At 38.7% G+C, this 21,014-nt stretch overlaps 1 protein-coding gene across 1 annotated transcript in view; it reads right to left on the minus strand.

The window, feature by feature from the left end:
• Positions 1-21,014, minus strand: part of LOC109911180 (cyclic nucleotide-gated cation channel beta-3-like) — a 95,415-nt gene that overhangs the window by 55,295 nt on the left and 19,106 nt on the right. The window contains exons 5-6 of the mRNA XM_048596143.1: positions 6,483-6,533; positions 6,285-6,371 (exon numbers count right to left, since the gene is read on the minus strand). Coding sequence (XP_048452100.1) covers positions 6,285-6,371; positions 6,483-6,533 — 138 coding nt within the window. The remainder of the gene's footprint in view (positions 1-6,284; positions 6,372-6,482; positions 6,534-21,014) is intronic.

Below are 21,014 nucleotides of genomic sequence, written 5' to 3' on the forward strand. Positions count from 1 at the left end.
TGAGTGGATACCTCGCAGTTGCAGCTTGCTAGTATTCATGTTGGCATCGTTCCTCAACATCTCAGGGAACAGTCCCTGCACAATGACTGACTCCAGCCTCCAACCACAGTCGTCAGCATTGAAAAACGCTAGCCTCACAATATCATTGTGGCCCATCTCAAACTACCTCAGAAGACACTACGGCAGGTCATTAACCTTGGCTATGGTGACTCTTGCCAGCAGCCTGTTCAGCCCCTCATCACTGCTGATGATGAGGTAAAGGTGGTCAGTGTGATGCAGTCTTCATTGTCATCCTGAGTCATGCTGTCCCTGTACCTCCATAATTTCAGAGGTCAAGTCCTTGAGACATATAGCAATTTAGGTGGAGGCTACTAGGAAATGAATTCCATATTTGTGACCCATTAACACGCAAGGTAGGGGGTTATATTCCGAGTCAGGATGATGTGTGGCTTGGAGGGGAACTTGCAGGTGATATTTGCTGCCCTTGTCCTTCGATATGGTAGAACATGTGGCTTTGGAAGTTGTTCTATGAGTAGCCTTGGTGACTTGCTAGTTTTGATATTTTGTTATATATTTATAAATTTAATTCTACTGCACCCTTGTTTTTCCCACAGTTGGTGCATTTATGTTTTAATTTACTTCGTTTTTATGATGTACTTATAAGAAGTGGGCATCATTGGCTGGGCCAACATTTATTGCTCATCCTTAGTTCCCCTTGAAAAGATGGTGGATAACTGCAACTAGGGATGGGTAATAAGTGCTGACCCAGCCAGCGACACCCAAATCCCATGAGTGAATAAAACAAGATTAGTTATTTATTACCTGTAACCATAGAAACATTACAGATCAGATAGAGGCTATTTAGCCTGATCAGTCTGCCTTGGCTGAATAAACTAGCTGTCAATTCTAATTCCATTTTCCAACAAGGTGTAGAGCTGGATAAACACAGCAGGTCAAGCAGCATCATAGGAGCAGTTGTCTTGCAGGTTTACAGCTCTCCAGGTGCAGATCCAAGTTTCTTTTAAATAGTTGAGGGATGAGGATTTTCAACTTAACCACCAAACTGGGTACTGATTTCCAGACTCCTACTACCTTACTGGTGAAAAAGTATTTCCTTATGTCTCCTCTAATCTTCTTAACAAATCACTTTAAATCTGTGTCCCCAGTAATTGACCTCTCTGCTAGGGGAAATTTGGTCTTCCCTGTCCACTCTATCCAACCCCTTATTATTTTCTGAACCTCAATTAAGTTACCCCCTCAGCTTCTCTGTTCTAAGGAAAACAACATTATCCAATCTTTTCTCATAGCTACAATTTTCAAGGCATGGCATCATTCTTGGAAAGCTGCTCTGTATTCTCTCTCTTGAGCAATTATGTCCTTCCTGTCATATGGTGGCCAGAACTGTGCATAAAACTCTAACTGTGACCTAATCTGTGTCTTATGTAATTCCAGAATTTCATCCCTGCTCAATATTGATTCTAATAATTCATCCACCATTGAGGTCTGACGAACTGGCCTAAAATTATTTGGTCTATCCCTTGTAACCTTTTTGAACAATGGTATAAGATGTGCAGACCTCAAATCCTCTGTAACTTGACATGAATCTAGTGATGATTGGAAAATGATCCTCAGAACATCCGTTATTTCCACCTCAGTTTCCTCTAACAATCTAGGATACAGTTCAACCAGCCCTGGTGATTTATCCACATTCAAGGGCGTCTGTTATTCAGCACTCTTTTTTAATATTATGCTTGTTTTGTCCAACACTTCATACTTGCCTCTTCAATTTGAATCTCTGCATCATTTCTTTCTTTGTGGATACAGAATCAAAATACTCATTTAGGACCTTGTCCACATCTTCTGCCTCCATACATAAGTTACCATCGAATTCTCTGATAAACTATGCCCTGTCCATAGTCATTCACTTGCTCTTAATGTACTGATAAAACATCTTTGAATTTTCCTTAGTTTTACCTGACAATACAATCTTGTATCTTCTACACTTTTCTAAGTTCATTCTGTCACTTCATCCCTGTATTACTTTTTCTGAAATTGCCTTAAGCTGTGTTTTTTTTTGGCTTTATTTTAACGTTATGCTTCTGGAAATCTGGAAAATCCTCCAGATTTGGCAGTACCACCCTTTTTTTCTTTGTGAGAACATGTCTACGCTGTGCCCGCAGAAATTATGGGACCCCTTCTCCTTTGACAAAACATTCCTTGTTCTTCTGCAGAGTTGGTCACTCTGGTGGAATGGCCAGAGAGGTCAGTCTGGTAGACTGGGTACATTTGCACCAGAAGGAGAGGTAATGTGCCAGTTGGATGGGAATGGGTGAGTTTAAAATGCTTATGATTACTCTCACAGACTTAACAAGCTGGGATTGCTTTTGAATGCTTTAATACTGGAACATGAATGTATGTAATTAAGACTGATTCCAAATTACGGCACTTGTTTTCAAATGATGCACTGATACATTTGGAATACCATCAGAATTAATTAAACAATATCATCATTTTTTGATTGGGAAAGCTTGATTTCCATGTTGATTCAAAATTGTTCAATCTTAGTAGTGAATATGTTCAAACTCAACACAGTGTGGAGCTGGAAGAACACAGCAGGTCAGGCAGCATCAGAGGAACACGAAAGCTGGCATTTCAGGTCGGGACCTTTCTTATATTCAATATATTTGGACCTCACTGAGGAAGTGACTTCCCAGACTAATGCTATCTTAGAGAGCAAATTTATCCACACATCCATGGGAGGAAACCGGAGCACCCGGAGAAACCTACAGAGACACAGGGAGAATATGCAAACTCCACACAGTTGCCTGAGGTTGGAATTGAACTGGAGTCCCTGGCGCTGTGAGGCAGCAGTGCTAACCACTGTGCTGCCCAGACTGTGCCCCCATGCCACCCTTGAGCTTGAAACTGTGCCCTCTAGTTTTAGCTTTCCCCATGAAGGGAAACATCCTTCCAGTGTCTAATTTGCTGAGTTCTTCAGAGTCACAAATGTTTCAGTAAGATCACTTCTCATTCATCTAAACTCCAATGAGTACACTTCTCAATCTTCAATGAATACAGGCTAAACCAGGTCACTCTTTCCTCATATGAAAATCCCTTTATCCCAGAAATCAACTTATATCTGTTGTGATTTCTGACATCTGGGATACATTGCCTATGAACTTTAAAAGTTGAAGTGGAAAGATGCAAATTCATTTAAAATATTTTAGTAACAGACCTGCTGCTTAAGATCAAGTTAGTTGCCTGACCATCAAACCAACTCTGGTCAAACCAGAAGTAGCTGCATTAGAGATTGCTTAAAGATGAATTTTTTTAGTTTTAAATATTTAATACCCACAGTTCTGTTCTGCCCTCTTTGGATCTCCCATTTAAATCTCTATAACATTTACACTTTGCTTCGTGCTGCAGGATGTGTTGAATATATTAGTTATGGTTTTCATGAACAGACTCTAAAATATTCAGCAAGTGACTTAGCTGCTTTTATTTTGCTTTCATCCATTCAAAATTTTCCATGGAACAGAACTATGGTGCTTTGTTGTCAACGAAAGATAACTAAATCATCACCCGATATGTCATTGTCAAACAATAAATATTGTTAGTTGTATTGGTACAATTTTGCTCTGTGTATCAGAATGTTAAAATTGATTCAGAATTTCTAGTCATTCTGAAAACAGAACCTTTGATTCACTTGATATTATGGGGAAAATTTAACCAGCACTAAAAGTGTAAAATGTGTTCAAAGATGTCTGATAGAGGTATGTGCAAAATTAGGACTGTGGCTCATTAGATTAAAATTGGTGAGTTGTCAGTATTTCTCGTAACATTTGTTCACAGTTTGCTGCCAAATTTGCATGCCCCAGTAGTGATCTTATAGCTGAAAAATGGACAAATGTAGTTGAATTTCTCTCCCTGTGAGTTCAAATCATTGGTTAGCTCTATCATTCCACCAATCCCATCAATCAGTCAAAACACTTCATAAACCATAGGAAAATACGGTGCAGTAATCCCTTTCCGCTAATTTTAATTCAGCAGTGATTAAATTTATGCTGATACGTATATCGCATACAGTTCCACCACAGTGTGACACAAGGGAAAAGGACAACAAAACAGACCTATCACTTTAGTTGAAAGTAACGTAAATGTAGAAATATAGAAAATAGGAGCAGCAGTAGGCCATTCAGCCCTTCAAGCCCATTTCTCCATTCATTATGGTCTTGGCTGATCATCCAACTCAATAGGCTGTTCCTGCTTTTCCCGCCTATCCTTTGATCCCTTTAGCCTGAAGTGCTATATCCAACTCCTTCTTCAAATTACCCAATATTTTGGCTTTGATTGCTTTCTGAGTCCACAGACTCATCACTCTCTGTGTGAAGAAATTTCTCCTCATCTCGGTCCTAAATAGGCTACGTGGTATTCTGAGACTGTGACCCCTTGTTCTGGACTCCCCAGTCATTGGAAACATCCTTCCTGCATCTACCCTGTCCTGTTAGAATTTTATATATTTCTCTGAGCAACCTCTCGTTTTTATGAACTCAGCGAATATAATCTTAACTAGTTCAACCTCTCCTCATATGTCAATCCTGCCATTCCAGAACAATCTGGTAAACCTCTGATGCACTCCTTCCGTAGCAAGAACATCCTTTCTCAGATAAGGTGACTTAAACTGTACATGATATTACATGTGTTGCCTTACCAAGGCCTTGTACAATTGCAGCAAGATATCCCTGCTCCCCTACTAAAATCATGTTGCAATGAATTACAGAGATAACAAGATATACAGCTGGATGAACACAGCAGGCCAAGCAGCATCAGAGGAGCAGGAAAGTTTACAGCTACATTGCAATGAATTACCTTCTTTACTGCCTGCTGTACCTGCATGTTTACCTTCAATGACAAGCATACAAAGACATCCAGGTCTTGTTGCACATTCTCCTTTCTCAAATCATAGCCACTCAGATAATAACCTGCCATTCTCTATTTGCTCCCAAAGTGGATAACCTCAATTATCGACATTATACTGCATCTGCCACGTATTTTCTTACTCACTCAGCTTGTCCAGATCACAATGAAACATGTCTGCATCCTCCTCACAGCTCACCGCTCCACCCATCTTTGTATCATCTACATATTTGGAGATGCTAAAATTCATTTCCTGCATCAAAGTCATTATAACATATATCTTGAATAGCTGCAGTCCCAGCACTGATCCCTGCACTACCCCACTAGTCAATATCTGCCATCTGAGGAAAGATCTGTGTGCTTCTACTCATCGTTTCCTCTCTGCCAGACAGTTCTCTATCCATCTCAATATACTATCCTCAATTCCATTTGCTTTAATTTTACATGCTAATCTTTCAAAGCTTTTGAAAGATTTTTGAAAGCCCAAGTAAATCACACCATCTGGCTTCCCCTCATCAACTCTATGAGTCACATCCTAAAAGGATTCCAGTAGATTTGCCAAGCACGATTTCCCTTTTGCAAATAGGTTCATTATAGGTTTGACATTCTGAGAAAACGTTAAAAGGAGGAGCCTTAGGAGCCTGTATTTGTCTTGGCGCTGTACATCTATATAGGGGAAGGCAATGGCCTAGTGGTATTATCCAGAAAACCTGATAATGGTCTGGGGACACAGGTTCAAATCCCACCCTGACAGATGGTAGAATTTGAATTCAATGAAATATCTGGAATTAAGAATCTAATGATTGCCATGAACCCATTGTCAATTGTCGTAAAAATCCATCTGGTTCACTAGTGTCCTTTAGGGAAGGAAACTGCCATCCTTACCTGGTCTGGCCTACATGTGACTCCAGACCCACAGCAATGTGGTTGACTCTGAACTGCCATCTGGGTAATTAGGGATGGGCAATAAATGCTGTCTGGTCAGCAACACCCTTATCCCATGAATAAATATTCAAAAAAAAGTACATATTTTGTATATTATGAAAATTGCATTTTATCGGATCGAAATAGAGATTTTATATGAAAATGTTAATTGAAATAAATGGTTACATCATATCATTCCCACGTGTAAAACGTTTTCAATATTTTCACTTTTCTGCCCAATGATCTAAGATTATGCATTCCAATTTAGTCAATAGGTAGTCAACCTTTACCCATGTCAAATATGATTTATAAATTTTACCAGCCCTTGGTAATCCATACACGTTCTGCAGACCCATAAACTAGAAAAAGGATGAGATTTATACTACAGCATGAATTAATTTGAACCCTGACCACTATGAAACCAATAACCAAAGTGTATTTACCTTAAGTAAACGATTCAGTCGAAACAGGGGATTGCAATCAAACACCAAGTAGAATAAATCAGATGGAATTACTGATGCCAGATCAAGCTAAGGAAACAGAATTTAAATTTGAAAGCATACTCTTAAACATCAAAAAGAAACTTTGTCAAAAAAGTATTTGCTAATTGGTTGAATTTTCATAGCTAAATGCATGCTTACCTTGAATCTTAATGATTGCACATAATTCTTTTTTATTTCTTCTTTATTACTCTAAACAAGACAAAGAGTAAAATATAAGATCAGTATTACACAATTAAAATATTTTTTACCTTTTGCTTTTTATGTTTTATTTTGTATGGCAAATGAGTAAAGATAACATTTGGAAACAGAAGGCTTTTATTATCACTTCATTTCAGTATTAATTGTTTCCTGTTTAACTGTATGTCCAATTTCTATCTATTTCTATGTAAAATTTCTATCCCAACAGTAGGCTGTACTTTCCATTCCTCATTCAAATAAGAGTTAGCAGCTCCTACTTTCTGGAGTATTAAATGTGAGTGAAGATAGCACTGAGATTGCATGCTTTCCACTGTGATTAATAATACAACAGGTTGGTATTATTGAAGTGAAGCATCTGATGTACCAAGTCCTGGTGAGCCACAAATGCTCATTTAATTTTCTTCCCATGATTTTCCATCCATTGTGCCTCTAACTCATGTTTTGTTGCAAGTGTAAACTATATTTGTGTTGAGATGTGTGTGACTTATATGTTAAAATCATTTTTTAAGAGTTTGGATTTCAAACTAATGACATATGGTGTAGCCCTAATTTTTGTGAAGGGGTTTACTAATTACCTAGATCAGTCTTCTGAAACCATGATTTAATAACCAGTTTGTGTCAGAAAGCAGATGACTGCAAGCTCTCCTGGAGTGTTAATGGAAGTTTTGTTTTATATCGTGGAAGTTAAGGCTATGAGAGAGAAAACATTAAAAGACATTAGCTTACTTTTGAGCTTAGAATAATCAAGAATTAATTTTAGCTGAGAAATAAACACAGAAATTAGAAAGCCTTTTGAAAAATGTTTTGAGTCTGATATTACTCTTCTTAGGAACATTACCAGAATATCACTGGATTGGTACAGTGTCAAGTGAAAATATTGAAAATGTATTACAGATAGATTGAAATGCTTTTTTTCTTATTCACTCCGAAGACATAAGATTTGTTGGCTGGGCCAACTCTTATTGGCCATCTCTAATTGCTCTTGAGAAGGGAGTGGTGAACTGCTTTCTTGAACTGCAAGGCACCAACAATGCTGTTGGGGAGGGAGTTCCAGGATTTTGACTCAGCGACTCTGAAGGAGTTGTGATATACTTCAAAGCCAGGATGGTGAATGGCATGGAGGTGATCTTGCATGTTCCCATGTGTCTGTTTCACTTGTCCTACTCAAAGGTAGTGGTTTGAGTTGAGCAGGTGCAGTCTAAGTTGTTGTAATGATTTCTTTGAATTAGGTTATTCGTGTCAAATCTCTATTGTGTTCCTATGAAGTGCAGGCCAGAGTGAGGAATACAAACTTATGGCTGCAAAGAAAGTGCACAAAAAGCAAGATCAACATTAGTTTTGAAATTTGAGAGGTCCATTCAGAAGTCTAATAACAATGGGTAAGAAGCTGTTCTTGAAACTATTGCATTCATTTCTGATCACCACAATTGAAGGAAGTTCTGAAGAAGAGTCACCGGATCCAAAACGTTAACTCTGATTTCTCTCCACAGATGCTGTCAGACTTGCTGAGCTTTTCCAACAATTTCTGGTTTTGTATTGGATTTCTAGCATCTGCAGTGCTTTTGGTTTTTTTGAAGGAATTGAGGCTCCACATGAGGATGTAGAGGCAATGAGTGAGTTTAGTTACAAAGTTAGGTTAGAGAAGCTGACTTTATTTACCTTGGAACAAAGGAGATTTGATAGTTGTCTATGACAGGTTTAGGTAAGCTATATAAAAAAACTATTCCCATTAGCTGAAGGTACAAGACTAGGGGCCAACATTTGAAGATTTTATTCAGTAAATTTAGAGGAACTTTGAATAAACACTTTCTAACATAGTACCAATAACTAGAACTCATGATAGAGACTCATACAATCCCTACAGTGTGGAAGCAGGCCATTTGGCCCATTGAGTCCACAATGACCTTCTAAAGAGCATTCCACCCAGACATAGCCCCCTATCCCACTCGTGTAACCCTGCATTTCCCATGGCTAATCCACCTAACCCGAGTGTCCCTGGACACAATGGGCAAAGTAACATGGCCAATCCACATAATCTGCATATCTTTGGACTCTGGGAGGAAATCAGAGCACCCAGAGGAAACCCATGCAGATACAGGGAGAATTTGCAGACGGTCAGCCACAGCAGGAATTAAACCTGGGTTCCTGGCACTGTGAGGCAGCAGTGCTAACTACTGAGCTACATAAGATCTTTCCTTCCATTAGCAACTTGCTCATCTGTAACTTTTGGGATACTTATAATGTCCTCCATTGTGAAGAGCAATGCAAAATATTGATTTAAACTGTCAGCTATTTCCTTGTTTCTCATTATCAGTTCCGCAGTCACATCCTCCAAGGGTCCCACACTGACTTTAGCCACTCTGCTTTATATCCTTAGAAGCTCTTGTTTTTTGTTTTTATATTTTGTGCCAATTTATGTTCATAATCAGCTTTCTCTATTTTTATTAGCTTTTTAGTCATTTGTTGCTGGATCCCAAAATTTTCCCCACTCACTGATCTATCATTGGATTTTGTCACAAAAACAGAAATTGCTGGAGAAACTCAGCAGGTCTGGCAGCATCTGTGGGAAGAAAGCAGAGTTAACTCTGATGAAGGGTTCTGAAGAAGAGTCACTGCACTCAAAACATTAACTCTGCTTTGTCCTCAGAGATGCTGCCAGACCTGCTGAGTTTCTCCAGCAATTTCAGTTTTTGTTTCATATCTTCAGCATCCACAATACTTTGATTTATATTAGACTTCATCACTTTGTCAGCCTTGGTTTGTGATTGGATACTCTCCTCGACTGTCCTTGTTAATCATGGGTACTAAACCTTTCTCGTCAAGTCCTTCTCTGTGACTGAAATAATTTTTTTATGAGTGATATGAAATATCTGCTTAAATGTCTACTACTGCTCATCCAATCTCACACCTCTTTAATTTCCCTTATTTTAGTTGAGGACACCAGTTTGAGACCAAATTTGCTCTCCCTCAAACTTAATTTGAAATTTTACCATCCTGTGACTACAACCATTCACAGGTTCCTCAGCTATGGGATCTCCTGTTAATCTTATGGCATTATATGTTATTAGATTTAAAACAGTCTGTTTCCAGTTTGGTTGTGCAAAACATTGCTCCCTGCTATAATCCTTGATGTACTCTATAAGCTAAGTTGGATTTTAATGAGATGCAAGTAGCAAGTGGAAGTCCCATCCTTACAACGTACTGGAGAATCAGTACTAGATCCATTAACTTTAATTTGTAGCCTGGGAATGCACATTTTTATGATATGACCATCAAAATTCTTGGTAGTTCAGAACTTAAACCTTGCTAGCAAGGAACACAATATGGAAGCTTTTCCTTTGGATCTCTCTAGGACTTGGATGCAAGAAACCAAATATAGAAAGGGAATACCGCTTTACATAGTATGTGAAGAGGGCACTGACTGGTTAGATGACAAAAGAGAGAAAAGAAAAGTAACAAAAAGAAAAGCTGTTGGAGCAGACGAGCCCTGGGCTCAGAAGCCCTACTCCACCACCATCTTACCAAAAATCGTTCTAAAATGTGAATTCTGAAATCACCATTTAAAGCTTGAACAGATATTTTTCTTCATGTTGAGATTCTGATTATTTCATTCTTTCTGTATTCACCCAACCTTCTCATCATTACTCAAGCCACACCAAGCAAAGAAGTGAAAATTCCGCTCCAAGAAGAGAGACCCTGATTGGTCAATATGTTGCCTTGGGGATTGCAGCAACAATCTCCATGACCCCTTTCTGAATTAAAGCGATTCAATGTATGGGTGAATTTCTTTTGACTGCAAGGAACTAGGTTCTGATGGCAGCCTGTGGTATGCACATCAGAATTTTTCCTCCATTGTTACTTTCAGAAATACGGTCAGTCAGGAATCAGTGTTGCTAATGCTTATTTTGTATCTTTTCAATGCCTACAATGATCACACAATAAATTAAATGATGCCTTGGGACTTCTAGTATGATATGCTTTGTGGAAACAAGATGTAGTAACCATTTAGCAGCTTTCTCATGAATTGCATTTCAGATCTTTATGCTACAAAGGAGCTGATGCATACAACTGTGGAAAGAAAGACAGCTAAATTTTGCTGCTCAGCACTCACAACCACAAAAGCCACAAGCTGGATGCATGCGAAGACTGATTACAACCCCTAGACATGGAAAGAGATCAACAAAAATGTTCAGTGATCCAAAAAAGAGTGGATAAGTTAAGCCTACAGAAATACAGTAAAGATTTGTGCCAGTTGAATAAAGTCACGCATGTCAACAATCTTCTGCAGCGAGTAACCCATTTCCATCAGTACAATTTGCAAAGATAGCTTTGATTGTTTTTACATGTTTTTTTTTTAAATCAGTGCCACTGCTCCTCCAGGAAGCGTTGTCAAATGCAAACAATGATTTTATTTGTTTCTTATAAATGTCAGAGACAGTGGGCAAACAGATTGACAACATACTTGTCTCTTTTAAGATGACAGTCACACAAGTCCTTTGTCAGCTGTGCTCAGTTAATTGATTGTCATATTGAAGTGTGCAACACTATAGCAGATGATTTTATTTAGTAGTATTCAAATATGTGTCAATTTAATATTTATGCACAAACAGAAGAAGTACTGTAAATATGGATATATCTTTATGAAGGCACAATCTTTTAAAAAATACAACTTCTGCTTACTGGAGGAAAAGAGTGCAATCATCAACCAAATCAGAACTGGCATTTCCAAAGGTACTGCTGTGTATGCTTTGGTGCATGCATCAGTAAAATAATATCACCAGGATTAATGATGTCCACATGAGGATATTCAAACACAGCCCAATTTTCATAACTTTAGGATTGTGGCTTATGATGATTGTCACAATATAACAGCCTGAAATAAATAGTCTATTTGTGCAATTACTATTTTTGGTTTGATTTGCTGTGAAGTAATTTTTTTTTCATAGAATCCCTACAGTGTGGAAACAGGCCCATCTGCCCAACAAGTCCACACTGAACCTTAGAGCACCCACCCAGACCCATCCCCCTATAACACACCTAATCTACACATCCCTCAACACTACGGGCAATTTAGCATGGGCAACCCACCTCGCCTGGTCATCTTTGGACTGTGGAAGGAAACTGGAGCACCCGGAGGAAACCCACGCAGACGTGGGGAGAATGTGCAAACTCCACACAGACAGTTGCCTGAGGTTGGAATCGAACCCAGGTCCCTGGCACTGTGAGGCAGCAGTGCTAACCATGCAACCCCAAATTAGCTTATTGAAGTAAAGCTTTGCCTAATGACCTGGTTGCCATGAATTTAGACGATTAGAGTATTTCACTCCTGATTACCATTGTCTATAGGCAGTAGATAAACTCCAGCTTCTTCAAACTTAGGACTAAAATACCTCATCGCTTCTGGTAACCTTCCCCTGCATCCTCTTCAGCACCCTCACTTCTTTCCAAAAGTGCAGCGCATGCAATGTTTTACTTCTGGCCTTGCCAGAACTTTATAAATGTTCAAAGCAACGACCAGCTTTTGTTCTAATGCCTCTATTTATGAAACTCAAGATTACATGTGCTTTGCTAACTACTCTTTCAAGGAACAGAATTTTGTGAATTGAGCTGAGGTCAAGAGTTGGACCTGTAAGTCATTAACACACGCAGGCAGCCAAAGGGATATGCTGCTTGTTATGATCTATCAGCATTTAGGATGTATGGCTTACATACATGGCATCACACTAGCACTAAAATTTGTATATCATATTCCTCACTTTCACAATAGGCATAATGTATTGAGTACATCCCTTCAGATGGTCACATCAAGCCAGGTACTCACCATACCCAACCTTGCAAAACTCACACGACTGTGCCCAACATGAGATGTGATTCCACAATTGACATTTGCAGGATAACCTTAAGTGTGTGATAAATTGTGTTGACAATTACTTTTGGGTTACCTATTGGACTTGAAGTGTCCTTCACCTTTGTGTACTGGAATCTACATATATTAATACACAGGGCCTTGTTCTTTGCAGACAGAAAGAACATGTACATGCACTGTGTCTGTCTCAACTCAACAACTGGGTCTAAAGTAGATTTATTGTATTTTTGGTGGTACAGACTTGATGGGTCAAAAGGCATCTTCTGTACTCCATGAGTCCATGAAAGTAGATGACAGCCATTTGGGGATTCATTTCTTAGAATAGACTAATCAGAGTCAACCTGCCTTGTTTAAAATTTAAACAAAGTCTGGAAATTAGCTGTCAACAGCATTTCTTGCATTCTTTTTGGCAATGTTTTTGCTTTAAATTAGCATTCTTGTGAATTGTCCTGTTGAAAGCAAGATGAAAAGGTTTAGCAGATTGTGCCTTTTTTCAGCAAGTTCCATAACATAACAGATCATTTAAAATTGATTAAAATTTAACCTCTGAACTAAGTGCGGTGTCTACACAGACTGTGTCCCCGAATCATGGCCCCCTCTTTGAAGTAAATACCACTTCCCTGATCCAGGCCGCTGCTTGATGGCTGCCTACAGTGTACTGGCAGCCTCACCATCAGGCGGGGATCGATTCGCTGTTGGTAAAATGTTGATGAGGTCGTAAAATGGCTGTGTCCATATTTAAATTTGCTTCTCACTCCTTGAGATAGAAGGCTCATTGGAAGTCGGCTCTGTTCTCTGTGGATTTCCCTAACAGTAGGGCAGCATCGAGTACCTAATCCATTGCAGATTTCCTTTATTTCACTGCCCTCACCCACCTCTTTGGGGTCCCTACATTCTCCCTGATATGCCCTATCAAAGGTCAATGGTCATAAACCCCACCCACCAACTCCCCAGGCCCATCCAGAATTTTTAGACATGTGTGATTAAGTCTACATTGTCTTTCCCTGTCCCTTTTGACAAAATACATCTTCTATTTTGCTGTATTCAATCCCATTTTTGTCTTATCGGCCTATTTTGCTACGATATCTATATCTTGTTGCTATAGATTGATTGATATGTCCTCATTGGCTACCAAACCAAACTATTATTGCCAATGTTTATTCTGTATTCAATATCTAAGTCATCTACATGTATCTAAAACAATGGTCTTAGCACTGATCCTTGGGGAACGCAATGGTTTGCCATCCTCCAGTCTGAAAAGCAACCATTTTCCATAATTTGCTGTTTGCTGTCCTTAAGTCAATTCTTGCATCCATTGATTCTGCTACACCACAATATTGACAACAATATTGTTTACGAGCTTTTTATGTGGTACTTTGTTTGGCCCGTTCTAAAAATCCATATTGATGGCATATATTACATTCTCTCATTAACCTTCTGTTATTCTGTTATGTCAACAAAAAATTTGATAAGATTTGTTAAGCATGATCTGCCTTTTACAAATCCCTGCTGGCTCTTCTTAATGATTATTATTTCTAAAATCTTACTACTTATGTTTACAAGGCTGGTGTGTAATTACTAGGACCATCCTTACAAGCATTCTAGAATATAGGTATCACGTCTGTTGCATACCAATTAGTATAAAAGGAAGACATATTCAGTCACTATTTTGCTGACTAGTTGTCTATCAAACATAGGAAGAGTTATTGTCTCCAGATGAACAACCACTTGCTGCACTAGTATCTATTAAGAAATCTATTAATCCCGGTCTCTCCTGGGTTGGCTTGGTTGTGGAGATGACCTTATAAGTTCATTGGTGTCTAAAATAGGAAAGAGAAGGATGAACCCAATTTGTGATTTATTAGTAATGAGAAGGCAAATAAAAGGCACAATCCTAAAAGAGCTGCAGGAACGGAAGGAATGGAAGTGACTGAGCAAGCTGAGAATAAGGCATTTGGATCCTGGGCTTTATACTTTGCATAGAACTATTGGAACAAACTGCAGTGGAATAAGCTGTGGTGCTGTTGCAGAGAGCTAGCGCCAATATTATGCGCCGAATTGCCTTTTTCTGTGCTCTAACTCTTCATGCTGCTGTGATAGGAAGCTAACTCATCAGGAGCCCTAAAGTTGGCAGTTAGTGGTCTCTTAGATTCAGAACGCAATCAAAATAAATGCACAGCTGGGATATCCTGTACAATCCAAACACGATGAAACAATGTAAACACAAGTAGACAAAGTCAGAAGTCACATGACACCAGGTTATAATCCAACAGATTCAATTGAAATCACAAGGTTTCGGAGCACTGCTCCTTCGTCAGGTGAAGTGAGACTTCACTGGTCGACTTTAACCTGGTGTCATGTGACTTCGGAATTTGTCCAGCCCATTCCAACACCAGCATCTCCACATCATGGAAACCAAGTAGAGAGTAGGGGAGTTCAGATTAAAGATGGAACAATAGATAGAAGAGCTAATCAATGCCTTTGGTAGGGTTCCAAAACAGTAATTGGGAAACTGAAAGTAGTGAGACAGTATAAACCCAGATTTAAACTGTCAAAAGACAACTATGAATTACAGGAGAGTTTAAAAAGTGTGAACATATATATGGATGCTGGTGCACCAATGAATGTTGATGCTAAACATCTTTTGCCTTTGCAAGATTCTGTTTTGTTTTAAGCATTTTAATCAATGTCTTTTCTATAAGTATGTGTTGTTTTAAGTTAGGTACATTTTGAGTCATGTTTTTGGTCTGATCTGACTTAAACTTTGAAAATTCCTTGGGTTCATGACTTGGGAATATCACTCAAGCATTTTGCACTTCCTGCGTTAAAGTTGCAGTAAGTGTGAATGTGTCGAGCATGCTAATTTCAATTTAAGATAATTTATGATGGAATCTCCTAACAAAGTAGAAGATCAGCTATGAAATTATTAGGTAGTGGCTTGATGTGCCATGTGACATGCTTCTTCTTTATCTTATTTCCTTATAAAAACATGTAAGACACCAAATACATGCTAAATAAAAATGGGTGTTATCACTAACCCTTTGCTCAAAGCTTCCATTGTATCTAATTTGCTCATGAACATCCAGTGCTGGATCAGCAGTGAACACAAGGAAGATAAAAGCCATTGTCTTCAATCTCTCACATAAATACCATTCCCTTGCCATTGACTTAATCTTCTTCTTCACCACTATTTCATATTAAGTCAAACTGTTTGAAACCTTGATTTGATTTGATTTATTATTGTCACATGTACCAAGATACAGTGAAAAGTATTGATTTGTGTGCTAACAAGATAAGCCATGCCTTACATTGATACATTAGGATAATAGAACAGAATGCAGAATACACTGTTATAGCTACAGAGAAGGTGCAGAGAAAGATCTTGGGTGATCATAAGTCTGATAACAGCAGGGAAGAACCTATTCTTAAATCTGTTGGTGCGTGCTTTCAAACTTCTGTATCTTTTGCCTGATAATGATGATTATGTTTTGTTTTAAGCATTTTAATTATGTCCTTTGCATCTAATCTGAAGCTAAGATGACCTTCCAATCCATATCTGTTCCATCAGCATAACTGCCTTGTTTAACCCCTACACCAATGCCGATGTCTGCACCTGAATCAACTTATTCGCTTCTGAAACGTACATTCCTCCCTCTGTTACCTTGGGCTTAAATATTACCTCTTTGAACCTCTCTGGGTATTTAACATTCTCTTCTCATTTAAGAAAACTGCTTAAAAACTATCGCTTCAAACAAGCTTTTAGTTAACCATCCTATTATCTCCTTGTGTGGCTTAGTGTCAAATTTTGCTTGGTATTGTGAAGTGAAATGTTCCTGTGAAATTCCTTGGCATTGTATCATATTAAGGGGAGCAATATAATTGCAGGCTATATAACTGCAAATCAGTTTAGATTGTTATTGCTACAAAATGCTATTGATGAAGTGAAACCAGGGAAGACTACAGACAGCCGACCGGCTACAAGCAGTCATACAAGTTAAAATATTAATTCTAATCTCATATGAGCAAACATGGAAATCAGTTCAATTAAACTTGTAATTTCAGCAAGCAAATGACCATGGAAACTGCCACATTGCAATTAATTGGTTCATCAATATCTTTCAAGAATAGAATATGACATTGATACCCACTCTGGTCTACACATCTTAGCAAAGGCAAAACTCAATTCTGAAAGAGAATGATCAGACTCGAAACGTTAACTCTGTTTCTCTCTCTGCAGATGCTGCCAGACCTGCTGAGTTTCTCCAGCATTTTCTATTTTTATGTCTGTCCTACACATCATCCTGTCTTACACTGTGGAGTTGACCCTTAATATCATCTGAAGTGAGCAATTAACTTTTTCAGTTATGAATCAACAACGACAAGCAATAATGAAGGAAAATATCAGATGGCACTATCTGCAACATATGAAGACAAGACTCAACCAATCATCCAACAAGTGACCTTCCACGATTTTCCTTATTAACATCAGAGGGCTGCTGCCCAAACTGGGTGAATTGCTCATAACCCGGTGAAATTGTGGAATCTTGAAACATACAAGGTTCTTATATTTATTAGCAAACCTCCCATTGCTCTTCATGATGATCACCGAGTGTGTAATACATCATTAGGGCATCAGGTCAACTGGGAATGAGGCAAGGTAGTAGCCAAGAAGTGAGTCTTCATTGTGACTCTGAATGCCATTGAACTTTTGGTTTCAAGCCAAACACAGCCAAGGACACATCCCTGAATTACCGCTGCTCTCCCACTCCAAAAGGATGAATCATCATCATTTTTACCTTTAATAACAAATGGAGGAAGCACAGTTTTGAGTGTACAGCTGGCAGACTATCAAGAACAATCTGGATCTTTAACATTCTCTTCTCAGTTAGAACAACCGTTTAAAAACTACCTCTTCAAGCAAGCTTTTGGTTAACTATCCTATTATCTCCTTGTGTGGCATGGAGTCAAGTTCTCTTTGAGACTGTGAAGTGAAATGTTCCTGTGAAATGCCAAGCCGAGTGAGTCCTGAAGGATGATACTGCCAGATTAAACCCACTCTAGTTATCAATAAATCAAATTAAAGGTGCAATTTACTTGATCTCATTGTTGTTGGTTTACACATTGCAGACACATCTGTCAATGATAGAACTGGCAGGAGTAACTGGCACATGATGCTTGTGAAGTTTTGTTTCGACAATGAAGACACGTTCCATTAGATGGTGTGGTGCTGCATCCTTTCAATTTAAAATAGACTCAAGACACATTTCACAGCACAAAACTGTGAATCCATGAAGTGTTTGAATGTATTACACCATGATCACTGAATCTATAATGTAAAAATGTGGCGGGTTGCGTTCCCATTATCGTCTTGCCTATCATTTTGTCCACAGGATAGGTAGTTCATGACCCACGCAGAATCCATTTGAACTGCTTGAGTGCTCAATTCTAGTACTCTTCCTGCCCATCTGACTTGTGGGAAGGGCACGAGGTAAAACTCGAGTGGCCTCTAGAATCTGAGGAAGTGGTCCTACTTTTTGGGCTCCCTTTGGCCCAGACTGTCTGACTGATCTTGGCATTCCTACACCCAATACACCTGACCCTGAAGCTGCACATCTGTTGGTGCACCCTTATCTTCCAGATACAGCTCCAACAATATCAACACTCTCTTCGGCACAGTTACTGAGAGTTACCGACTGGCAGCTAATAGGGCATGCCACCATCCCCACAAAGGAAGAGCTTTCCCACTGGCAGCCACTTAATTGGCTTTCTCAAATAAAATGCGGCCTCGATCCTGATAATGCGTATTTACTCCTAACCAGGTGTTTGGGCTGAGGAGAAAGGCCACTGTCACCAACCCAGACAGACATTGAGTCACATTGGTACAGGAGAAGGCTATTGGGTCGAAGTTGGCTCCCTGCTGTGTTTCCTACATCTGCACTTCAATAAAAGAGAACTTCACTCTTGTGAGGCCCTGAGATGAAAGGCATCATACAAATATCAGTACTTTTTCTTCTTCTGGATACTTTGACAAGCAAACTGGGAATGCCCTATCTCAGTGGACAAATTGCACGCTCTGAATAAGCAGGCATGATTGACAAGTTAGTTGTCAAGACTACATGAGTAAAATCTCTTCTGCAAGTACATAACGAATAGCTAAGTATTTTGTTTTCTCATTTGTTACGCCTGATGACAATTTTGTTTCATATTTTAATGTAAGTTATACAAAAGTCTAAAGACAGTTAGGGAATGAACATATACTGTCACAAAGGAAAATGAAATGAGAGAGTTTGTTGCAGGAGCTGCACCGTGTAAATCAGAAATAAAAGAAAATCTGTTATTCATGTAATTCTTCCATGGACTGTACCAGTCAAATATGAAAGTGATTGGAATTCACATTGATGTAATTGCTCAAAGGAAGTGTATTATTTATTAGCTCAAGAAAAAGGATAAGTCATGTTAAAATTATGATTCAAGTGAATGGCCTTACATCAGAACATCTGTTTCTATTTCTGCAGATGCCTGACCTGTTAAGCATTTCTCATATTTCTTGTTTTATTTTAGATATCTGGCAAACACAGCAATTTGCTCTTATTTTAAATAATGTTGAATATTCTGACCATAAGTTTTAGCATTCTGTAAAATGTATCTGACAGTAAACAGCCTGTTGTTGACTCACAGCCAGGCTGGTATTTCAGAATTTGGTGATCGCACTGCAAACAGCTCATTCCCAAAACTGCAAACAGTTCACTCTTGGAGATCTGATATCTTGACCCAACATGTTGTACAGTATAAGGGTAATGGTTCTAAACAGGGTTAATGCTGAAAACTCCATTCCACACAATAATGTGATGTCATAAGGATTTGGTTGGGGAAGACAGAATGTCTTAGGACCTTGAAAGGATATTGTGTGCCGTTCTAAAATCCACGTTACGTGAGGGATGTGATATCACTGGAGAGGGTGCAGAGGATGTTCTCTGGGCTGGAGAGTTTCAGTTATGAAGGGAGATTGGATAGACTGGGTTTGTTTTCCTTAGAGCAGGGGAGACTGACAAGGGAAAAAATTGAGATTTGTAAAATTATGAGGGGTACTTACAAGGTAGACAGCAAGAAGCTTTTTCCTTTAGTGGAGGGTTCAATCACCAGGGGCATAGATTTAAGGTAAGGAGTAGAAGCTTTAGAGATGATGTGAGGAAAAGACTTTGTAACCCAGAGGGTGGTGGGAATTTGGAACTCACTGCCTGTAATGGTGGTAGAGGTCTCACAACATTTAAGAAGTATTTAGATGTGCACTTGCAATTCCAAGGTATACAAAGCTATGGGCCAAATGATGGAAAATGAGGTTAGAATAATTAGATGGTTGTTTTTGACTGGAGTGATGGGCCAAAGGGCTTTTCTACTGTGCTGTAAACCTAGATGACTCTATGACACACCTATTATTCAATCCAACAGTCTTAGTAACAATGTTTCTCTCACTGATGTAATTTCTACCTTATTCCTATCAAGTAATAGACTGTATTTTGTTCAAGACAAGAACTTGTTCTCATTAGACGACCTTATGACTTTTCGCTACCACTTTAGATTGAGTAGGCCTGATAGCCTCAGTCAGAAAAGAAGAATGGAGGCAGATTAACACCTAACCACACATTGGCAGTGGCTGTCATCACATGCTCTTATGACAATACTCATTTTGGTAGAATCGGTGGAGTGGCTGGTACAAATAACTCTACTCTCTAGATTTTAGTGACCAGATCAGTCATATTATTCAAAAACAGTTAACACATTTAATAACTCATTTTTTGATCTTTAGTTATGCTTCATGATTCTATTTACGGCAAAGCTGGATTCGATGTTTCTTTTCACTGTTGTCTCACATCTGATGAAGGTGCCGTGTTACATCATTCTCAAAATGGACCAAAGAACTGAGAGAGCTCCAAATGATGGCAGTATTGCAACTGCACATAATGGCCATGGATTGTCGTACAGCTTAGTGGTGATCTGCAGTGAATGAGTTATTAAACGTGCTGGTTCCATACTGTGAGTCTTTACTGAATTGGAACTGAATGATGTGTATTTCTCTTTATGGAATTTTTGTTTTTGTCCCGTAGCTGTCATTGCTGTTGTATGATTCATTGAGACCAGATGCATTTGGAGCTGAGTGAGTGTCTTTAGTTCTTTATTTCTCTTGATAAAGTTGCCCACCATAGTAAAAGCTGTAACAATCTAGCCAGCTGGCCCCAAAACAAAACAAAATTTATCTTCCATTAGTGATAGATAGGGTTGACTGGCATGCTCTTTGGAGACTTCAGCTTAAAACTATTTGGTTGCCAAACATTTCAACAAAGTAAAAGGTTTGGAAACGGTCTGTGTATTAGTGATGAGTCTTTGTAAAAATATATATGTATAAATATTAAGTATGTTGCTGAAGTTTATTACTAACAAAATATTTTCATTTCTACCAGGCCATTAAACTTGAACATTGCTGTTTTACTTGCATATTTTACACGGCTGTTATTTTTTACTCATAGGAAGGAAAAGGCCAGTAAAGATTATTTCTACTTTACGAAGCTCCCTTTGCGATAACAAGTTTGCAATCACATGACTCCAGA

Source organism: Rhincodon typus, chromosome 4 (assembly GCF_021869965.1).
Source record: "Rhincodon typus isolate 14 chromosome 4, sRhiTyp1.1, whole genome shotgun sequence".
Classification (NCBI taxonomy): domain Eukaryota; kingdom Metazoa; phylum Chordata; class Chondrichthyes; order Orectolobiformes; family Rhincodontidae; genus Rhincodon; species Rhincodon typus.